Source organism: Diceros bicornis, chromosome 34 (genome assembly GCF_020826845.1).
Source record: "Diceros bicornis minor isolate mBicDic1 chromosome 34, mDicBic1.mat.cur, whole genome shotgun sequence".
NCBI classification, from domain to species: domain Eukaryota; kingdom Metazoa; phylum Chordata; class Mammalia; order Perissodactyla; family Rhinocerotidae; genus Diceros; species Diceros bicornis.
This window is the reverse complement of record NC_080773.1, coordinates 29,130,044-29,151,478: the sequence shown is the minus strand read 5'-3', so window position 1 is coordinate 29,151,478 and position 21,435 is coordinate 29,130,044. Positions and strand designations below refer to the sequence as shown.

Here is a 21,435-nt window from a genome sequence, read left to right as displayed (position 1 = left end):
CTCTATTTGTCACTTAAGAGGGGCCAAATAAAACTAGAATGCCAGGCTCATGGCAAGGAAAGAGTTTTTATTTTGGGTGACATCAGCCAGGCCTGTAAATCTGAAACTTCTTTTTCCAAGAGTACCTTCTCCTTTGTATTTTATCCCTATCTTCCATAGCCCAACCATAAGCAGTCAATAAACACCAACCTCGCCGTGCCAGAAAAGAAACATCATCTCTTTTTTTCTACTGTCTGCAAAGTTTTGGTCACATCCAATGATTCATATCTCGCAGATGAACATCCCAAGATTCACATAATCCTGACCTATAAGTCAACTCCCCAGCCAGAGTGCAAAAGGGAGGGTCCTCCCATCCTGGGATCTCTTCCACCTTGGCTTCAGTTACCTTTTGTTTGAAAAGGAAAGCCATCTCCTTAATCCAATCCTGCTCACAGCGCCAATTATGTTATGAGAGGTTCGGGGATTCGATCGGAGAAGTAAAAGAAACTTTTCACTCCAAACAAATGGACTGAAGGTATATTTTATTATACAGAGGATAGTAAAGGCGATAGTCCGCAAACAGATCTGAATAGGTCAAATAATAAGAGGCAAAAAAACACCAGCTCGACTGGAAAGGGAAAACATCCACATCGGCTGAGATAGCAGCAGATCCGAATAGGTCATATAATAAGAGGGAAAAACATCAGATCCATCGGAAAGGGTAACACCAGATCGACTGAAGGGAAATGACACAAATCAACCGGAAAGAGAAACACCAGGTTGACCGAAAAGAGAACACATCAGATCAATTACTTCATATCAAATCAATTACTTCACATCAAATCAATTATCACAATATCCGCGCCCCACTGCCAGGAGAGTCCTGTCAATCGACGCGGCTGGGCAAGGATCACATGTCCTGGGCAAGGTGTCCCTTCCACAGGTGGAACTCGCACCGGGTCTCAGTCTCCAGCAGTTTATATAAGCAGTTACAGAGTTTACAGAGCAAGCATCCAGTGTTCCCATGCACAAATGGTTATCAGTGGCGTACGTGCACTGAGCCCCTTTGCTAACGTCCCAGCCCAGTAGTTGTGTACGTGCATTGTTTTCTTTGGTTATCGTCTTAGCCCAGCACAGATGGCCAGTCCATCCCGTGCTATGATGCTCCAAGAGCCTTGAAATGTTACAACTTGCAACTCTCTCCGTGGGAGAAGGGCCAATTCCCACCACGCAGAAAGCAGCTTTTATATTTCTTTTTGTGCTGGTGGCTGTAGGTCAATGGAGCGGCCAAACATGGCTGTATTCGTGTCAAGACAATGGCCATGTCCCCATCCAGGGGAATTAGAATCTCCAAACTGTAGCTCTTTTGTTCCACCAACTTAAACCATTCCCATAAACTGCTTCCGTCTTCTAAGGTTCCCTGATTTCATTCACAGCAGATTCACCAATTTCTGCTCTCATCAAATTTCTGCTGTCAGCCTGGAAGGCCACATAGATGTTGATGGTCATCTGCGGTAGGTCCAGGCAGCACCTGGAGGAGGACGGTGTTATTTCCATGGAATGATGTGGGCACTGGCTCCCTTACACACATTGTGCTCCTGTAGGCCATCACAGTGACCCTCATGAGGCCTCCATCTAACTTTCTTTGTGTTTATGGAGGGCGGGACTTTCTCCTGAAAAGGGGCCTAGTTCTTTCGTGAGGCAGTTTTTCTAAATACTGCCTAGAGACTTTTTTTCTTATAATATTAATAAAAATATAAATTGAAAAAGTTATACTAAAATGCACTGTCACCCCTCACCTGTTATCAGATCTAATTCCCAGGCAGGAAAGGAGAGTCAAGGAGACCTTGGTTTACTCAGACACATTCTTATGGGCTCAGCTTCTCTTGGGGAGCATGGGATCCTCCAACCAATAAGTTTCCTGTCTAGGCCCAAGAGAAATCACTTCATTTGGTCAGGAAAATTACCAAGCACATGTTATGTGTAAATACCGGAGGAAAATATTTGATTAAAAATGTGGGTTAGGGGCCCCCATGTAAGGCAAGGTGGCTAAAGAAAAAACAGATGGGGAGTTCAGATGTCAGCATCTCTTGACCCCCAATGGTGCACAGTCCTGGCTCCTTAATCTAGGACTACCTCAAAATCCCTCTGCCTGGAGTGAGCAGAGCTCAGGGGAAGTGAGCCGAGTCCATGGAGCCTGAGTAGAGAGAGGGACAGGAGAAAGGTTCTTATTCTTTTACCCAAGAGAAATTTGTCTTCCAAAGTTTCAATCCATTTCAGTCTAAGCATTTATTTAAAAAAAAAAAACAGGGCTGGCACCATGGCTTAGCGGTTAAGTGCGCCCACTCTGCTACTGGCGGCCTGTTATGAGAGGTTCGGGGATTCGATCGGAGACATAAAAGACACTCTCCACTCCAAACAAATAAACTGAAGGTATATTTTATTATATAGAGGATAGTAAAGGTGATAGTCTGCAAACAGATCCGAATAGGTCAAATATTAAGAGGGAAAAAACATCAGCTCGACTGGAAAGGGGAAACATCCACATCGACTGAAGAGAAATGACACAAATCAACCGGAAAAACACCAAGTTGACCGAAAAGAGAACACATCAAATCAATTACTCACAATATCCACATCCCACTGCCGGGAGAGTCCTGTCAATCGACGAGGCTGGGCAAGGAGCACACGTCCTGGGCAAGGCATCCCTTCCACAGGTGGATCTCTCACCAGGTCTCAGTTTCCAGCAGTTTTTATACCATCAATAATTTTCAGAGTAAGCAATTACAGAGTTTGCAGAGCAAGCATTTAGTGTTTCCATGCACAAATAGTTATCAGTGGCGTATGTGCACTGAGCCCCCTGGCTAACGTCTCAGCCCAGTAATTGTGTACGTGCATTGATCTCTCTGGTTATCGTCCTATCCCGGCACAGATGGCCAGTCCATTCCGTGCTACCACGCTCCAAGAGCCTTGAAATGTTACCACTTGCAACTCTCTCTGTGGGAGAAAGGACAGTTCCCAGGAAAAGGCCAGTTCCCACCACACAGAAAGCAGCTTTATATTTCTTTGTGCACTGGTGGCCATAGGTCAATGGAGCAGCCAAACACGGCTGTACTCATGTTAAGACACGGCCTGGGTTCGGATTCCAGGCCACCAATGCACCGCTTCTCCAGCCATGCTGAGGCCGCGTCCCACATACAGCAACTAGAAGGATGTGCAACTATGAGGTACAACTATCTACTGGGGCTTTGGGGGGAAAAAAAAAAAAAGGAGGAGGATTGGCAATAGATGTTAGCTCAGAGCCGGTCGGTATTCCTCAGCAAAAAGAGGAGGATTAGTATGGATGTTAGCTCAGGGCTGATTTTCCTCACAAAAAAAAATAAAAATAAAGAACACCTTAAAAGTTTGAGAAAATGGTATTATTTCTGGAGAAAACAGAAGAGTGCCCTTTATTGGAAATAACCTTTGAAAAGTTTCTGGAGCATGTACAGTTGTGATCTGCTTGATCCCAAGTCCAGCCAGCACCACATTGAGAATTTCCACAAGGAACAGAAAAGGAGCTATTAACTCACATATTTCAAATAAAAAATTATTAAGGGTGTACATGATGCTATTGCAAATGTGAAAAACTAGTTTTGCTGTTATTGTTCACTAATGGAATACAGATCCTTATCACATGTCTCTGGAAATATTTCAAAATCAATATTTCATTACTTAAAAGTAAAGCCAAATATCTCCAAAAGAGTCTCCTTATTTACAAGCCTCATTATCTGCATGTGACAAAAAGCATTCAGAAACAAAACAAAAAGTTAGATTAAATTTCTAATTTATTTTTCAAGTTAAAAATACTCTCCCAAATAACTGAGAAAAAAGATTTTAAAAATTGAAATAGTAATTATATTTAGTAATTAATGACTTCAGCAAAATACAGGATGCCATCCAGTACCTCTCAAACGTATTTAAATTATTAATTCATCTCAAGAGGGGCGGATTAGAATAACAAATTTTAAAAAGAAAAATTAATTTATATCCACAGAAGCAGAAATTTTTGTTCTTTTAAAGCAACATCTCAGCCCTCCATCCACACAGCCTGGCCCCATAAAGTCCCTGGAACTCAGCCCAGGGTTGTGTCTCTCCCTCTCCAGTGAATGGGGAACAAAAATAGAAATTATGTTCTAGTGGGGTTAGTATAAAATTGCACATTCCGCATAGGCACAGTTTGCATTTCATGTCACATTCTAGTTTCCCTCACCTACACAGACAACTTCGACTGTCCTTTAATTAAACAAATTGTAACTGTCCAGGGTCTCAGACGTTCCCAGATCCAACCGCCGCCCCACAACGACCCTCATGTCGTCGTCCCCACCCCTCCCCCCGCCCCGTCCTTGTGCTCCTTCCACCTCGCTGGCAGGACACGCGTCCCTATTCGCTCCCCTCAAAAACCCTTCACGTAAACCATCTTCAACTTATTAAGAGGAAATATAAGTGGCCCACACACGTCATATTCTGTACCTAGCCTGGCTCCAAAGGACACCAGACAGATTCAAAGGAAGCGAAAAGCAGAGAACCAGAGACTGTCCGGCAGGAGGACAAACATAAAAGGAAACATGAAGGGGCTGGACGGTGGGGAGGGTCAACCCCGCCCCCACTCCAGCCCTTTCCCCACCCAGTCCGGACCGCTGCCCGCGACCCGCCCCTCCGAGGCTCCGCCCCCTGTCCCGCCCCAAGGGCACGCGCACGCGCACGCGCAGTGTCCTACAGGCGGGAAGGGATCGCGTGGAGCTACCGACACAGTCCCGTCAGTTATTCTCGGTTTTTCAGATTCGTATCTGTGCTTCGCAATCTTCAGGCCCCCATTCTCCTCACCCAGGTTTCGGCGGTCGCCATGTAAGCAAAATCCCTGAACCGCTCGTTCGTCTGGCTGTGAGTTCGTTGCTTTCGCCTCTCGCGGCGTCGCCGTAGACGTCCCGAGTCCTGCAGCTCCCTGCCGTCCGGGAGTCCGCGTCCGTTTCCCGTTAAAATCGCTCTGAGGCAGGTGCCCGCCCAGCCTTTCTGCCTTCGGTCCGCGTAGACCCCGACCGCCCGCCGCGTCGTTTTCCTGCTCAGAAACTTTCTCTGACTCACGACTCCCCTACCCGCGCCCAACCGCGTGGTCCAGTCCTCACTCAGGAGGTGGGTATGTGCCCTTCGCCCCCCTCCAGGGAGAGCAGGGGGGAACAGAGATGGGGAGAAAGAAGCAGAAATACATGGAGTTAGAGGCCACCAGAAAGTTTAGGGATAAAGAATGCGGGGATTGAAACGGAGGTTGCAACTGAGTGGGGCCAACACTTAATTTTATTGTTCAGAGAATGAGGTTTATATGGTTTCTCCTCTATTATATACTGGAACTGTTCTTTGATGTCTGTGAATAACTATAGTATTTCACTATGCATCTGGTAAGGATGTTGATAATCTTTTAACACTGAAAACCTAGTTTAACTAGTTAAAGAGTCAACAGTTTATGCCTTCCCTAAAGTGATCTGTTAAATTAGTGACTTCCAAGCTGAAGTCTCCAACTACGTGGATGTTCCCCTCACGTCCCCTTTGTCCTTTCTGTACAGATGTTGAAGGATGGGCTGGATGGATGTGGAACTTTGTTCCCACACAGCTCATGTGTCCATGATGAACAGATTGCTCAGAGCCCATCTCCAAGTGAAGTGACCCTCTTCCAGGTTTTCCAAAACTATTTGTAACTTCATTTCTTAAATACTTTTCTGGAAAAGAGGAAATAAATGCTTGAGTTTGATTAAACCCATGAAAGAGAATCTTCTCTTGCTCAGGAATGTGAAATGTCATCTGGAATTAGAACAGAACTTTTCTACTGCCCTGTCCAGGCGACTACTTACACCCCGTTCTGCTCACTGAAGTCAGACCTCTTCAGGGTAACTTGGTAAACTTTCTCCCCCTCTGAGCCTCAGTGCACCCAGCTGTAACATGGAAATGATAGAGTAGACCAGGAATTCTGAGTCTGAGCAAATGGGATCCCTGACATGATTTTCACAGTTGGGCATGTGTCTGAGAGGGTGCTCAGTGATAATTAGAATTGGAAATGTGTCACAGTCCTCCGAAATAATCAAAACCACTAAGAAAGAGGCAGGGGTGTAGGCTCAGAGACAGTCGTGCTTCTCTTTCTTTCTGTTTGTATCATGGATAAATCTTAAGTTTGATTGTGTCGTTTCTTGGCATTAAACCCTCTAATGGTTTCCCATCACCCTCAGGACAAAAATCTAAACTCCTCAGTATATCTACAGCAGGAAGCTCTGGAGTTGGCATGGCCCTTTAGGGTTGGTCCAAATTGATGGAAAAGACAGGATTCTGCATCCTGCATCAGCCAGTCTGGCTGGTTGCCCAGGGAGAGCCAAGGACTTAGATAAGGCACTTTCCTTTGGCTGAGTGCCAAGTGGACAAAGGACAGTGCAGGTGCAGCAGAGTGTGTGGGTTTCAGCAGGAGGAGAGGGCTTTCTGAAGAAATGGGTGAAAAACTCACTCACTGGTCTCCTTATAAGAGTTTATTGTCCCTACATCCCTCCTGTTACAGTGGACAGCAAAGTATCATCTTTTTCCCATATTCAGGTTTTCCCTGTTATGTGAACCTGTGGCAGAGAAGGTGGGTATGTTGTTTCTAAGCATTAAACAACATATTTTTGTCACACAGAATAATCTTACTTGAGAAAGAAGCCCAGAGGAAGAGGAAAGAAAGAGGAAGAAATGACTCTTTCCCAGGTAGAAGTCACATTCTTAATTGATTTTTCTGTTCCCTCGTTCCTACACTGCCACATTTTGGACTTACTAATATAGTCTGTCTCTGAAGTATCCTGCCTAAAATATTGACTTTCCCACAGGGCCTTCTGTTGGTCCCTTCTCATCTCTATGCAGATTCCATCTCATTGTGACCCATGACCTGGAGCTTAGGAAGAGGCTCCTTTCAGGGGATCATCCTGTGAAGGGTTGTCTACCCAGGCATGGATTGGAGATGGGGAGTAGGCTCTGTGGTGTCAGTGAGGCTAGACAGTAGAGATTGTGTGGGGGCCCCCTCTGGATGCCTGTTCAGCTCTGTAAACCAGGGTTGAAGAGACTCCTTATGTAAGTGATGTATTATGTGCACAAATACCTGGGAAACTGGAAAAGAAGACTGATGGGGGAAACCTGCTTTGTCTGATGTTATAAATGCAGTTGAAGTGAAACAAGTGAATCAGTGTGTTTCTGACTTCGAAATATTAATACTTTGGAATAGAATGTGAAGTTCAGAAATAGAAATAAGGAATAGAGAGGGTGTTTTATTACATAATTAGTTTTAAAATGTAGAATCAACCTAATTGTCTAACAGTAAGGGTTCTTTAAATTATTCACAGCACATCCATCTCCCAAAGACACTGGTGTTCATTTAGGGACTCTCCTGCAGTGGATGTTTTAGATAAAAACGGTTAGCATTTAGCCAAGACATAGGAACAGAACTTCCTGTCACCAGAGAGGCTGGGGCCAAACTCTGATTCCACTAATTGTTGTTAAATGTTATACTTTTTTGTATTAAATATTTCATGTGTGTGTTTTTGTGGTTCAGTTCCACACAGTGATGCAGTTTAGAGACTAAGGAGTAAAATATCCCCTGCCCTGTCACGTGTTCCACCATCACTTACTGTCTCTGTCAGGAACCACTGTTAGTTCTCCTTAGTGCAAATCTTGTAAAAATGCACATATATATCGTAATGTGATTTTAGAAAATATTCTTCAGTAAAAATTTTGTTAACGATATTTGATTCTGCAGATTTAAATATTGATACACCATATATCTTGGAGTTGTTTTCAAGTTAGTAAACATAGCAATAACTTGCATTTTTACTTTTATTTATTTTTTTGTCAGGAAGATCAGCCCTGAGCTAACATCCGATGCCAATCCTCCTCTTTTTTTGCTGAGGAAGATTGGCCCTGGGCTAACATCCGTGCCCATCTTCCTCTACTTTATATGGGATGCTGCCACAGCATGGCTTGACAAATGGTACGTTGGTGTCTGCCTGGGATCTGAACCTGTGAACTCTCGGGCCGCTGAAGTGGAGCGCGTGCACTTAACCACTGCACCACCAGGCTGGCCCGATAACTTGCCTTTTTAGATCCTCATTGGAGTATTTCTTAATGAAGACACATGGGTTCTTTACGATTTTTTACTGTTATAAAGAATACAATAGTGGCTGCTTCTGAGCAGGCCAGCTTCACTACAGATATCTGAGGATTTCTCCAGATTGGACAACAAATAGAAAATATTAAAGAGAAATTACAGAAAAAGGATGAAATAGAAATTCTGGAGCTAAAATTGAAAATTCCCTAGAAGGTCTCAACAGCAGATTAACAATCAGAATAAAGAGTCAATCAGCCTAAACATAGGTTAGTTGGAATTATACTGCCTGAGCAGAAGAAAGGGGAAAAAAGAAGAAAAATGAACAGAGAATAAGAAATCTTTTGACACTATCAAGCATACTAATATACACATAATAGGAGTCTGAGAAGGAAAGGAGAAAGAGGAAAGGGCAGAAAGAATATTTGAACAAATAAGAGCTGAAAACCTCCCAAATTTATAGAAAAGAGGAATCTACATATACAAGAAGCCCCATGAACTTCAAATATGATAAATACCTAGGGATCCTTGAGAACACATAATCAACCATTAAAAGACAAAAAAGAATGTGGAAAGTAGCAAGACAGAAATGACTTCTCATGTCTAGGGATCCTCAGTGAGATTCACAACCTATTTCTCATCAGAAGCTATGGAGGCCAGGAAGCAGTGAGATGACATATTTCAAGTGGGAAAGATAAAAGTCTACCGAGAATTTAACATCAGGCAAACTAATCTTCATAACTGATCGTGAAATTAAGAAACTCCTAGAAAAATAAAAGCTGAGGGAGTTTATGCTGATAATTATCCTACATGAAATACTAAATTTAGTTCTTTAGGCTGAAATGAAAGGACACTACCAGTACCTCAAAGCTGTAGGAACAAATAAAGGACACTGGTAAAGGTAAGTGCATAGGTAAATACAAAAGCCAGTATTGTATTTTGGTTTTTAACTCATTTTCTTCAACATGACTTAAAGTCTGCTGTTGAATGCAAAATCTATAAAGAAGTAATTTTTGACAATAACAATATAAAGGGAGACTCTAGGAGCAGTTGTTGTATGCTATTAAAGCTGAGTTAGTATCAACTGAAGCTCAAATATTATTCATTTATTATGTAAACTCTAATGCCCAGGGTAACCACTAAGAAAATAAAAAATATAGAGAAAGGTAAATATGAAAGGAATCAAAATGATATGCACACCAGAGATACACACACAAAGAAGGAAGTAAGAGGAATTATGAAACGAAGATATTTGACCTATAGAAAGCACATAGCTAAAGGGCATAAGTAATGCATCCCTTATCAGCTGTTACTTTAAATGTAAAGAAACTCTTCATTAAAAGGCAAAGATTGGAAGAATTGTCATTAAAAAAAAATGATCGCATTATATCTGTCTACAAAAGGCTCATTTTACATACTCAAATAGATTAAAAGATGTTCCATTCAAACCTAGCTGGGTAGCTATACAACTGTAAGACTAAATATAGACTTAACTCATAAAATTGTTACCAGATATGTTGAAATACATTATATGTTGATTAAAAGGTCAATCTATGAAGAATAGAAAACTGTGAACAATATGCACATAATAACTAAGCCCTGCCTTTTTTGAAGCAAAAATTGAAGAGAGAGAGGTAGTTCTACTATAATATTTGGAGACCTCAATACTCCCCTTTTAATAATGGATAGAACACCCAGACAGAAAATCAAAAAGGAAATAAAGGACTGAGCAACACTGTAAACCAACTAGACCTAAAGATATATACAGAGCACTCCATCCAACAAAAACAGAGTATACTCAGTGCTAGAAATAAAATGGAACTTCCTCAATCTGAAAAAGGCTATTTATTAAAATCCCACAGCTAACATCATACTCATTGGGGAAAGTCTGAAAACTTTCCCCTAATAACAAGAACAACACAAGGGTGCCCCATTTTGCCACTATACTTGAACATTGTACTGGAAGTTCTATCCAGAGAAGATAGATAAGAAGAAGAAATAAAAGGTGTCAAAATTGGAAAAGAAGTCAAACTATCTCTTATTCACAGAATACGTGACACATATTTAGAAATACCTGAAGAATCCTCAAAAAAAAAACCTATTAGAGACAATAAGTTCACTGAACTTGTAGAATACAATATCAACACTCAAAAATCAGTTGTATTTCTGTACACTAGCAGTCAACAAATTGAAAGAAATTAAGTAAACAGTTCCATTTATAAGAACATCAAAAAGAATAGGAATAAATTTATCCAAGGCAATGGAAGATTTATACATGGGAAACTACAAAGTCTTGCTGAAGGAAATTAAAGAAAAGTTAAATAAATGTCAAGATATTTGGTGTTGCTGGATTGGAAGATTTACTGTTGTTAAGATGGCAGTACTCCCCAAAGTAATATAAAGATGCTATTAAATCCTCAGCAAAATCCCAACAGCCTTTTTTACACAAATGGGAAACCTGATCGTAAAATTCATATTGGTAAGGACCCCAAATAACCAAAATAAATGTGAAAGAAAAGAACAGAGTTGGAGGACTTAAAATTCCCAGTGTCAAACCTTACCACAAACCTAGAGTAATCAAAACTGTGGTTCCAGCATGAGGATAGAAATATAATCAAAGTGATAGAACTGAGAATCCACAAGTAAATCCATACATCTATAATCAATTCCTTTTTTACAAGGGTGCCAAAAACATTCAGTGGGAAAAGAATAGTCTGTTAAATGGTGCTGGGAGAATTGCATATCCACATGAAAGAGAATGAAATTGAACCTCTAACTTTCACCATATAAATAAGTCAATCAAAATTAATCAAAGACTAAATTTAAGATGTGAAGCTATAAAACTCTTAGATGAAAACATAGGGCTAAGTCTTCATGACCTTGGATTTGGTGATGCAGTTTTAGATATAACACCAGAAGCAAAAGAAAGAAAGACAAAATAGATAAATTGGTCTTGATCAAAATTAGCAATGTTTGTGCATTTGACAGATATTGTGAAAGTGAAAACATAAGTGAAAGTGAAAACATAATCTACCAAATGGGAGAAATTATTTGCAAATCCCATATCTGGTCAGGGTCTAGTATCCAGAATATATGAAGAACTCTCTACAACTCAGCAATTAAAATACAAAGAACCCAATTAAAAAATGTTCAAAGGATTTTAATAGACATTTCTCCATGGAAGATATACATATGGCCAACAAGCACATGAAAAGATGTTCAGTGAAGTTAGTTATTAGGAAAATGTGAAATCAAAACCACAATGAAATATCATTTCACACCGAGTAGGATGGCCGTATGAAAACAGAAAATAACAAGTGTTGGTAAAAATTTGGAGAAATTAGAATCCTGATACTTTGCTGGTAAAATGGTGTAGCTGTGGTTGAAAACAGTATGGCAGATTCTTAAAAAAATTAAGCCATGCGACACAGCAATTCCACTCCCATTTATATACCTAGAATAATTGAAAACAGGTATTCACACATGTAGTTGTACATGAAAGTTCATAGTAGTACAAATAACATTGGCCAAAATGTGGAAACAACCCAAATGTCCATCAATGGATGAGTGAATGAATAAAATGTGGTATAGTCATACAATGAAATTATTTAGCAGTAAAAAAAGGAATGTAGTCCTGATACATAATACACCATGGATGAACCAAGAGTATTCTAAGAAGCTGGACACAAAAAGTCAGACATTTCATACTATTCCATTTATATGAAAATATCCAAAATAGGTAAATCCATAGAGATGGAAAGCATATTAGTGATTATCAGGGATGGGGGGCGGGGTAGGGGAAGAGGAATGGGATTCAATTGCTTAATGGGTAATGGATTTCCTCTGGGATGATAAAGATGTTTTTGAACTGGATAGAGCTGATGTTTGTGCAACGTTGTGAATGTAGTAAATGTTGCCGAATTGTATCTTAAAATGGCTAACTTTATGTTATGTGAATTTCACCTCAGTTATAAATAATAGAGAAATATAACTTGCTCAAAATTATCTTACATAGATCAGTGGGAACACTCACTCCAGCCAATTTGATCCTTATACATCTCTGCTTCTCCCATTTTGTGTCAAAATAAGAACCCTCTCCCTGTCCATGTGGTGAAATGTGCTTTCCTTTCAGGGACAGTTGACCTTCAGGGATGTGGCCATAGAATTCTCTCAGGAGGAGTGGGAATGCCTGGACCCTGCTCAGAGGGCTTTGTACAGGGACGTGATGTTGGAGAACTACAGGAACCTGCTCTCCCTGGGTGAGCATAACTTCCCTTCTGAAGTTGGTAACTACTTTTGTCTGTCCTTGCATTTTCCCTTGAGAGTCTTTTGGGAGCCCCTGACTCGCTTGTCTGAGTTCCAAATCCCTGTTCTTAAGAGAGTGATTGAAGCTGTTTTGGTTCAGAAAGGAAAGGCTTCCTAGTGTGGCACATGGACTCTAACTTCCCCTTTTTTCAGAAGTTCTGCACAGATTGTGTGTGATTAGTGGTGGTTGCAGAACAGTAATAGTCAGAGAACCTTATGGCAAATTTTTAAAAATATCTACTCTTGTGCTTTTGATTCACTAGTTCTTGGGACAGAGCTAGATGCCTGCATACTTCAAATAACCCTGTAGCATTTGGAATGAGGCAAGCAGTTGACTGATTTTTGAAATACTTTTCTAGGCCTGTCTATAATGTCCTCTCTTAGCTGAACAAAGAGCTGAGAATGTGTTCTGGAAAAGCATAGCATATCATGTTCCATTTTTCTTTATAAGAGGAAAACACTCTTGAGCAGAATGTTATCTCCATTTTCAAGCAAGGGAAACAGCTCTGGACTGTGGAGAGTGAAGTGGAAATAGGAAAAAATGCAGACAGGTGGGAATATATGGAGGTGTGAACACAAGTAAGAGCTCAGATGGGCACAGAGTAAGCTGCTCCATTAAAGATTGTTTGGGAAACTCTACTTAAATGAGAAACATCTATGGGAAATAAAAAATTATTTTATGAGTTCTCAAAGAAAATCTGCCCCCCACATACTTACACTTATTTAAATGTGTAAAAGTTTAAACCTGCATTCTACCGTGATGCTCCGCCTCACACAGAACCAAGGAAAAGGATTTATCATGCCCTGCAACACTCTGTTATCTGGCTTCTTTGACCATCTTTTCCCTTGTTTTGAGAAGGACTGACATGGCTGTCTCTAAGGAGTCCTCTTTCCCCTTGATCTCTCTTGGTTCTCAGTTCTTACAGATCAGAGCTGAGGCCTCTAGTCTTGACTCCAGGACCTATTCAGTTTCTATTCGCATTTTATGTCCCTGGGAGAACTTCTCAGGAGAAAGGAAAAAAATAGCTGTTCTTCCATTGTATTTGGAGTTCCATGAAACTTCCTAGGGCTGTGTCAAGCCCTGTCTGCATGTTCAGGCCCCTCAGCCATCTCTTCAGTTCTCTTTTTGCCACACGTGTGTAAAGAGGAATGCAGTGGATCTTTTGAGATTACTGAGCAGTAATATAAAGACTAGACACTGAGATCCTCTCTTTAGTCCCCATTGCTTAAGGGAGTATATCTCAGTCTTTCAGGCACTCACCTTACAGCCCGTGGGCAGAGCACAAACCTCCTTCTCAAGAACCCGCCAGAATCTGATTCTCTTATTTTACACTCATATCTTCTACTTTTCTCCGTCTTCCAGCTCTCTACCTGTCTAGGAACCTAGAAGGACCTTGGTCTTCATGATTTCTCATTCTCCTCTAAGATTTTGCCTCTGAAACTTGCTTTTGAAATATACATTCTAAGGGCCTGAAGTTTCATCCTCTTTTTCTGTTGTGATAACCCACCTTTAGGTGATAGACAACTTCTATTAGACTCTCCCATGGAGGTTGTTTACTGGGTAACAGAAAATTCTTGAAGAGGAACACTGATTAATATGTTACAGTATTATCCTGCTACATACCCCCTGGGGAGAGTGGTCAGCATGTCCCAGGATACTGACATAGAAAGTATCAGGGGAGCCTGACTTTATGATAAGTGTCCTTCTGGTTTTTGTGGAATTTAACGATGCCTCCCTACAGCAGTATGACAATGGTGATTAAACATAATATGATCATCTCCTTTGAGCCTGCAAGAAAAGATGTAGGAACTTAGCCTAAGGAGAACACTGTCCAAATTCACAGCCTAATATCTATGAAACTGTTGACTAAACTACTATTCATGCCACACTGTTTATGCCATGTGTGTGGTATTTACTCACTTTCAACAAATATGATTTTGACACATCTTATTGAGGGACCTTATAAAGTTGAATGATGCCACGATCTGTAGGTCCACTGTAATTTGTTTTGTTTAAGTCACTGATACTTTCATGTTGCAAATTTCATTGTTATAAATGACCTTGTTTTTTATTTATTTAATCACCTGTTCCATATTTTTCATAATACTCTTAGTGTTCTTTGTTTTTATATCTACAATTTGGGGCTGTTGAATCATGGAATAAAGATTATTTTTTATATTTTAAAGAATTTCTTTCTTGAGTGTTTATGACTCAACATTAGTTTCCCTAAAACGTATATAACTTCCAGAATATTTTTAAATGATAGTCTTAGTTATTCCTTTTACTTCTGTGTCATATTAATTACTACGTATTTTTTAAAAAAATATTTATTTATTTATTTATTTTGTGAGGAAGATCAGCCCTGAGCTAACATCCATGCCAATCCTCCTCTTTTTGCTGAGGAAGACTGGCCCTGGGCTAACATCTGTGCCCATCTTCCTCTGCTTTATGTGGGACACCGCCACAGCATGGCCTAACAAGCAGTGCATTGTTGCGTGCCTGGGATCCGAACCCTGGCCGCCAGCAGTGGAGCCTGCGCACTTAACCACTACACCACGGAGCCGGCCCTACTTAGTACCTATTAACATACACGATTTTTGTGTGTGTGTGTGCGTGAGGAAGATTGGCCCTGAGCTAACATCTGTTACCAGTCTTCCTCTTTTGTTGTTGAGAAAGATTGGCTCTGGCCTAACATCTGTGCCCATCTTCCTCTATTTTCTTTGTGGGACGCTGCCACAGCATGGCTTGATGAGCAGTGCTTAGGTCTGTGCCCAGGATCCAAACCGGCAAACCCCATGCGCCAAAGTGAAGCACACAAATTTTACCACTACACCACCGGGCCATCCCCAACATACATTTTTTTTAATAGACTTTGTTTTTTCAAGCAGTTTTAGGTTCACAGAAAAATCAAGTGGAAGGAACAGAGATTTCTTATGTATTTCTTACCCCTACACATGCAGACCCTCCTCATTATCAACATCTGCACCAGAGTGGTATATTTGTTACCATTAATGAACCTGTACTGGCACATCTTTATCACCCAAAGTCCATATTTACCTTAGAGTTCATTCACTCTTCGTGTTCTACATTTTATGGGTTTGGACAAATATACAATGACACACATCTACCATAAAAGTATCATACACAATAATTTCATTGCCTTAAAAATTTTGTGCTCTGTCTGTTCATCTCTTCCTTCCTCCTGACCCCTGCGACCACTGATTACTGTCTCCATAGTTTTGCCTTTTCTAGAATGTCATATAGTTGCAATCTAGAATGTCATATAGCCTTTTCAGATTATCTTCTTTCACTTAGTAATATGCATTACTCATGTTTCCCAATCTCTTAAGTTCTTGGAATTACATGTATCAGTTAACCCATGAAGCCTGTTTTGTTCCCTGTCCTCCTTTTCTATGAATTCCAGAAAAAGTCAGCTGGTCTCTGATGACACACATCCCATTGCTGTCCTTCTTTTGGCTATTATTGGCCACTAATATTGCTGACCACGTCTCTGTACATAGACCTCTGCCGTGGATCACCATGGCACTGCTAAAAAATGTTTCTACACTTAAATGCTGCTACTAATACTGCCCTTCCATACCAACCATACTGTGCTCTAAGTCATTTAGTAATGTCCCTTAAGGGTATTATTTTCTGATGATGTTTGTGAAGTCAGAATTCATTACTTTTGTGTAAGTATGTATTAATTTCTATTGATTCATAACGAGACGTATATATTTACTAATATATATAGTAAGAGCACTTCTTACCCAATGTCTCTTATGTGTCTTGATTGTAATGTGAAAAGATCCAAAGATATGATTTCAAATCATTAAGAAATAATTATAATTAAATAAATAATTTAAGAATTCCAGTAAAAGAGACTCTTTTATTTTTATATAACTAGCAAGGACACTTGGACTAAAAATCTTATGCCAAATTGATAAATTTTATGTGTTTACTTGAACCTGATATTTCAAAATCCAATGATTCTCAACATATTTTTCATATTTCCTATTGTGTGCTGTTTCTGGAATATAATTGTTTTTGTTTTTAGTTCTTAAAGAATAATTCTTTAGAATTCCGAAGACTATTGTTTTGTATAACTGTGGTTACTTATTAAGTTACTTGCTATATTTATCGTGGGTTACTAAAATGTTTTATTTATTATTATTGTGATATACAGACTTTTTTTAGTATGTTTTTGCTTGCATAATATCCCTATACATTATTAAACACACATTATTAGTAAACACACATTATTGTAAAGATTAAGAATTAAGGAAGACAGTCTGAAATCTCAATTATGATATCATGCATGCAGTTATATAATAGCTCATATATAGATCAACTCCTAACTATGGAGTATCATTTATCTAGTTATATGACCAAAAATATGTATAGTATATAATGTATGCTTTGAAAATTTATCTAAGGTCAGAGAAAACATTATTATGGAAAAAATGATTAAAAGTATAAAAAGAAGGGGGCTGACCCCATGGCCTGGTGGTTAAGTTCGGCATGCTCTGCTTTGGTGGCCCTGAGTTTGCGGCTTTGGATCCTGGGCGTGGAACTACACCACTTGTCAGCCATGCTGTGATGGTGACCCATACATATAAAGTAAAGGAAGATTGGCACAGATGTTAGCTCAGGGCTAATCCTCCTCAAGCCAAAAAAAAAGAGGAAGATTGGCAACGGATGTTAGCTCAGGGTGAATCTTTATCAGCAAAAAAAAAAAAGAAAAAAGTATACAAAGAAAACCAAAAAAAATCTGTATATCATAATAGTGTTTGAGGACCATTCTGGAGAAACTACATAACTATGTTCATTATAAGTATTATTTTTTGTGTAATTATGTAGTTCAATATAAAATATTTATCTTCCAACTCTATTTAATAGGAACCCTTTCTGCTGGATTTGCAATAAAAGAATTATCACCAAGAGAGGACATTGATAAAGGAGAATTATACCATCTAGTGATATTGGAAAGAAATGAAAGGCGTGGCATCAAGGATTTTGACATCAAGGAAGTCTTGGAAAATATGCATGAGCATGACAGTGAGTGGGGATATGATGCAAGAAATGACAAAGGAGTGCCTTTGACCCATAACAAAAGTCTCCCTCACAGAAAAGATCAACAATATAATAAATCCTCAATTGATTTTCCTCAAAAGCAGAGTATTTCAGTAAGAAATAATGCATATGAACATTTCATGCTTTCTGATAAGCCATTCATAAGGAATTCCTTAAAACTGAAAAATAATTTAAGCAATGCTGGAAACAAGTATATAAAGTGTTTGGAAAATAGAACTGAATTAAGTTGGCAGGCACACCAGGCTGAACTGCAGAGATTTCAAACTGAGGAGAAAATTTCTGAATGCAGTCACATTGAGAAGTCTGTCAACAATGGTTCCTCACTTTCACCACTTCAAAGAAGTATTCCTAGTGTCAAAAACATTTGTAATAGATATAGGAATCTTTTAAAATATTCTTTGTTATATGCACAACACAGGAGAACTCAAGCCAGAGAAAAATCTTACCAATGTAATGACTATGGGAAGGCTTTTAGCAAAAGCTCAAACCTCACAGATCATGAGAGAATTCATTCTGGACAGAGACCTTACAAATGTAATGAGTGTGGCAAAGCCTTTAAGCGCATCTCACACCTTACTAGACACCGGAGAGTTCATACAGGAGAGAAACCATATAAATGTAACGTATGTGGTAAAGTCTGCAGTCAGAATTCAAACTTTGCAAGTCATCAGAGAATACATACTGGAGAGAAACCTTACAAATGCAGTGAATGTGGCAAAGCTTTTAACCAGTCTTCAAAACTTATTCAACATCAAAGAATTCATACTGGTGAGAAACCTTACAAATGTAACAAATGCAGCAAAGCTTTTGCTGAACATTCTAGCCTTATTCAGCATAAGAGAATCCATACTGGAGAGAAACCTTACATATGTACTGTGTGTGGCAGAGCTTTTAAGCAGTGCTCACACCTCACTAGACATCAGAATAGACATCCTGGAGAGAAACCACACAAATGTAATGTCTGTGGCAAGGCTTTTACCCAACGTTCAAGCCTTATGGAACATCAGAGAATTCATATAGGAGAAAAATGTTACAAATGTAATAAATGTGATAAGGCTTTTGTCAAACGTTCGCACCTCTGGGGTCATGAGAGGATTCATACGGGAGAGAAACCCTACAAATGTAATGAATGTGGCAAAGCCTTTACAGAACGTTCAAATCTTACTCAACATAAGAAAATCCATACTGGAGAGAAACCTTACAAATGTAATGAATGTGGCAAAGCCTTTACTCAATTTGCAAACCTTACTAGGCATCAGAAACTACATGCTGAAAAGAAGCATAAACCTAATATATGTGGCAATGCTTTTATTCAAAGCTCAAGTTTTGGAGATCATCAGAGAATTCATAGGAGAAAGAAACCTTACAGATGATGATTGAGACAAAACTTAACTGTTCAAGACTTACTCAACATCAGAGACTCCATTGTGGATAGAAACCATATCAAAGTACTGTATGTGGCACAACCTATAACCAGGGCTCACACCTCACTTGATGTCAGAATATACATCTTTGAGAGAAACCACACAAATGTAATATATGGCAAGGCTTATCCAAAATTTAAGATTTGTGGAACATAACCGAATTTTTACCAGAGAGAAACCTTACAAATGTAAGTTTTATCAGCTTTATCAAAGATGTACAACTCTGTGATCATGAAAGAATTCATATGAGATAGAAACCATACGAATGTGTCAAGATCTTTAAGCAATGACCTCAGGATAGAATTCTGAGGTGGTGACCACACCAAAGAATTCATACTGGACAGAAACATTACAAATGTAAGGAAGGTGATAGATTGTTTAACCAATTCTCTCAATGGACTACAAGTAAGAAAATTCATACTGGGAATTTTCCTCCATACTAGGAGGAAATAAGTCTATTACTTTTTAAAGTTAATCAACCTCAGATGTTAAATTTCACAGAGAATTAAAATTTAAAAGTATTTAAAACTCATGAAATGAAGTGTATCAGTGCAACAAGAACATCTGTTGAACGGTCCAATTATCTTCAGTTAAAAAAAGTTTTTATTCAGTAATTTGAGGTTTCTTGAAAAGGCTACAGTATTATTGATGACTTAGAACCTGAAGTTTGAAATCTGTTGATGTTATACTTTCAGTACATACTTATCATTTCTCACCATGATGGTCTCAGGGAAGGGATCGGTAAGATGAAAGGACCTCCTTCATTAGGTGGGGTTTATTCATATCTATGGAACCTGCAAAAACTAGGATACTAATTTTAAGATAAATTATGGTATAAATTTAAGAGCATGGGGAGTGGCAAAGAATAGATGTAAAACTGTTATCTAAATTATGTTTTCTGTGGTCATGGCTCCTTCTCTAGGTTTGTTGGTATGACTGTGGACTTCTGTTGATGATTATAGCAAAGGATTGCTCTACCAGATGATCATGAAACAGCAAGAGTAGGCCAGAACATTAAGAGAATGAGATATTCATGTGAGTAGAATGATGGGTTACTAGAGATGACAAATGTGGTAGAAAAAAATGGAGAGTGAATGATTGTCACCTTTATAGCCAATAGCTATTATGTATCATAGATTAATGAAAACTGGTTTTATTTTTGGAAACAGTTATAGAGGACAGTTTAATCAAAAGAACTGGGGTACAGTGTGCTTGTGAAGGATTCAAATTTGGCCACTGAAACTGCATTTTGATACCATTTTATTTAGAATATATCATATGTTTCATGTCTTAGTGAGTAAAATATAATCGTTTTTTTTGTAATCCTGAATGAATCACGTGCCTTCTGTCAGCCCGAGCATATCCCACCTCATTGGGGCACTTTATAATGTCACTGATAATACAGCATTAGGTTCTCAAAGTTACATGACATCAATTTCTTTTCATGATAGATTCAAAGTACATACAATTTTGGAAATATATATTCATAACTCTCACTTGAGTTATTCTATCCATAGTGTACTCCAGATTATTTTTGTAGTTATAATGAAAATACCATATCAGTGCAATTTCAGACTCTGACCCCCTACAACTTGCGTCTCCATTCACGAATATGCTCCATGTGATTTTATTTCTACATGTCTTTTTTTGTGCAGACATGAGACCCCTGGGTTGCACCTTCACATGTAGTGAAAATGGAACTATATAGTAAGCATATGACAAATACTAAGAAATAAAAGAAAATTTCAGAAATAAGGATAAAAATAGGGCTGGCCCCGTGGCTTAGCGGTTAAGTGTGCGCGCTCCACTGCTGGCGGCCCAGGTTCGGATCCCGGGCGCGCACTGACGCACCGCTTCTCCGGCCATGCTGAGGCTGCGTCCCACATAGAGCAACTAGAAGGATGTGCAACTATGACATACAACTATCTACTGGGGCTTTGGGGGGAAAAAAAAAGATGTCAAAGATGATAATATGTATTTGAAAAAAAAGGATAAAAATAATGCAGTCTATTTTTTTTTGCTGAGAGCACTCAGTGAAATAATTTCAAAAGATCAATATTTATGAATTTCCTGTAAAGAATGGACAAACACAGTGGGATGTCTTTTTGATAGATAAACTAGAAACTTCATATATTCACCCTGAAAACATTTCTTGTTAATTTGCACTTGTGTCTTCTCCACTAGAACAGGATGGCACCCACTCAAACTTAGTACAGACCGATCATTCTGTACACTAAAGTGTTAGAAGAATGTTTATTACGTAGTGAGGCTTTCTGGGGAGAGTGGGGTAGACTTTCCATGTTGTTACAAAAATGGAAAGAGAGCAGGGAATGGTGACTGGCTTGTGTTATGGTGGATACTAGGTGGAACTGGGGTGATCATACTCATTTGTGCTGTGAACTTACAACTAGTGCTAAGGGAAGGAGCACGCAAGTTTTATCATCAGCCTCCCCTGCCCAGATGCACAGAATAGGAAATGGGTG

At 39.3% G+C, this 21,435-nt stretch overlaps 2 protein-coding genes across 5 annotated transcripts in view; one reads left to right on the top strand and one right to left on the bottom strand.

Moving 5' to 3' along the window:
* The window catches only part of LOC131397350 (zinc finger protein 836-like), a 99,737-nt gene that overhangs the window by 41,608 nt on the left and 36,694 nt on the right, over positions 1–21,435 (bottom strand). The window lies entirely within an intron of this gene.
* LOC131397317 (zinc finger protein 677-like) lies at positions 5,094–20,116 on the top strand. 4 transcript variants are annotated; one of them, XM_058530120.1, is made up of 5 exons: positions 5,094–5,151; positions 6,674–6,741; positions 6,895–7,101; positions 12,261–12,414; positions 17,334–20,116. In XM_058530120.1, the coding sequence occupies exons 4-5, from the start codon at positions 12,354–12,356 to the stop codon at positions 18,899–18,901; spliced, it is 1,629 nt and encodes a 542-aa protein (XP_058386103.1). In that variant the 5' UTR covers positions 5,094–5,151; positions 6,674–6,741; positions 6,895–7,101; positions 12,261–12,353; the 3' UTR covers positions 18,902–20,116. The 4 variants fall into 4 exon arrangements, with proteins under 4 accessions (XP_058386103.1, XP_058386102.1, XP_058386100.1 ...); XM_058530119.1 differs by lacking the exon at positions 6,895–7,101 and having other exon boundaries at positions 12,261–12,387; XM_058530117.1 differs by lacking the exon at positions 6,895–7,101.

Coding starts and splice junctions, on each gene's coding strand:
- LOC131397317 (XM_058530117.1), top strand. Junction 12,415..17,333: donor TAACTTCCCTTCTGAAGTTG/GTAACTACTTTT, acceptor TCTATTTAATAG/GAACCCTTTCTGCTGGATTT.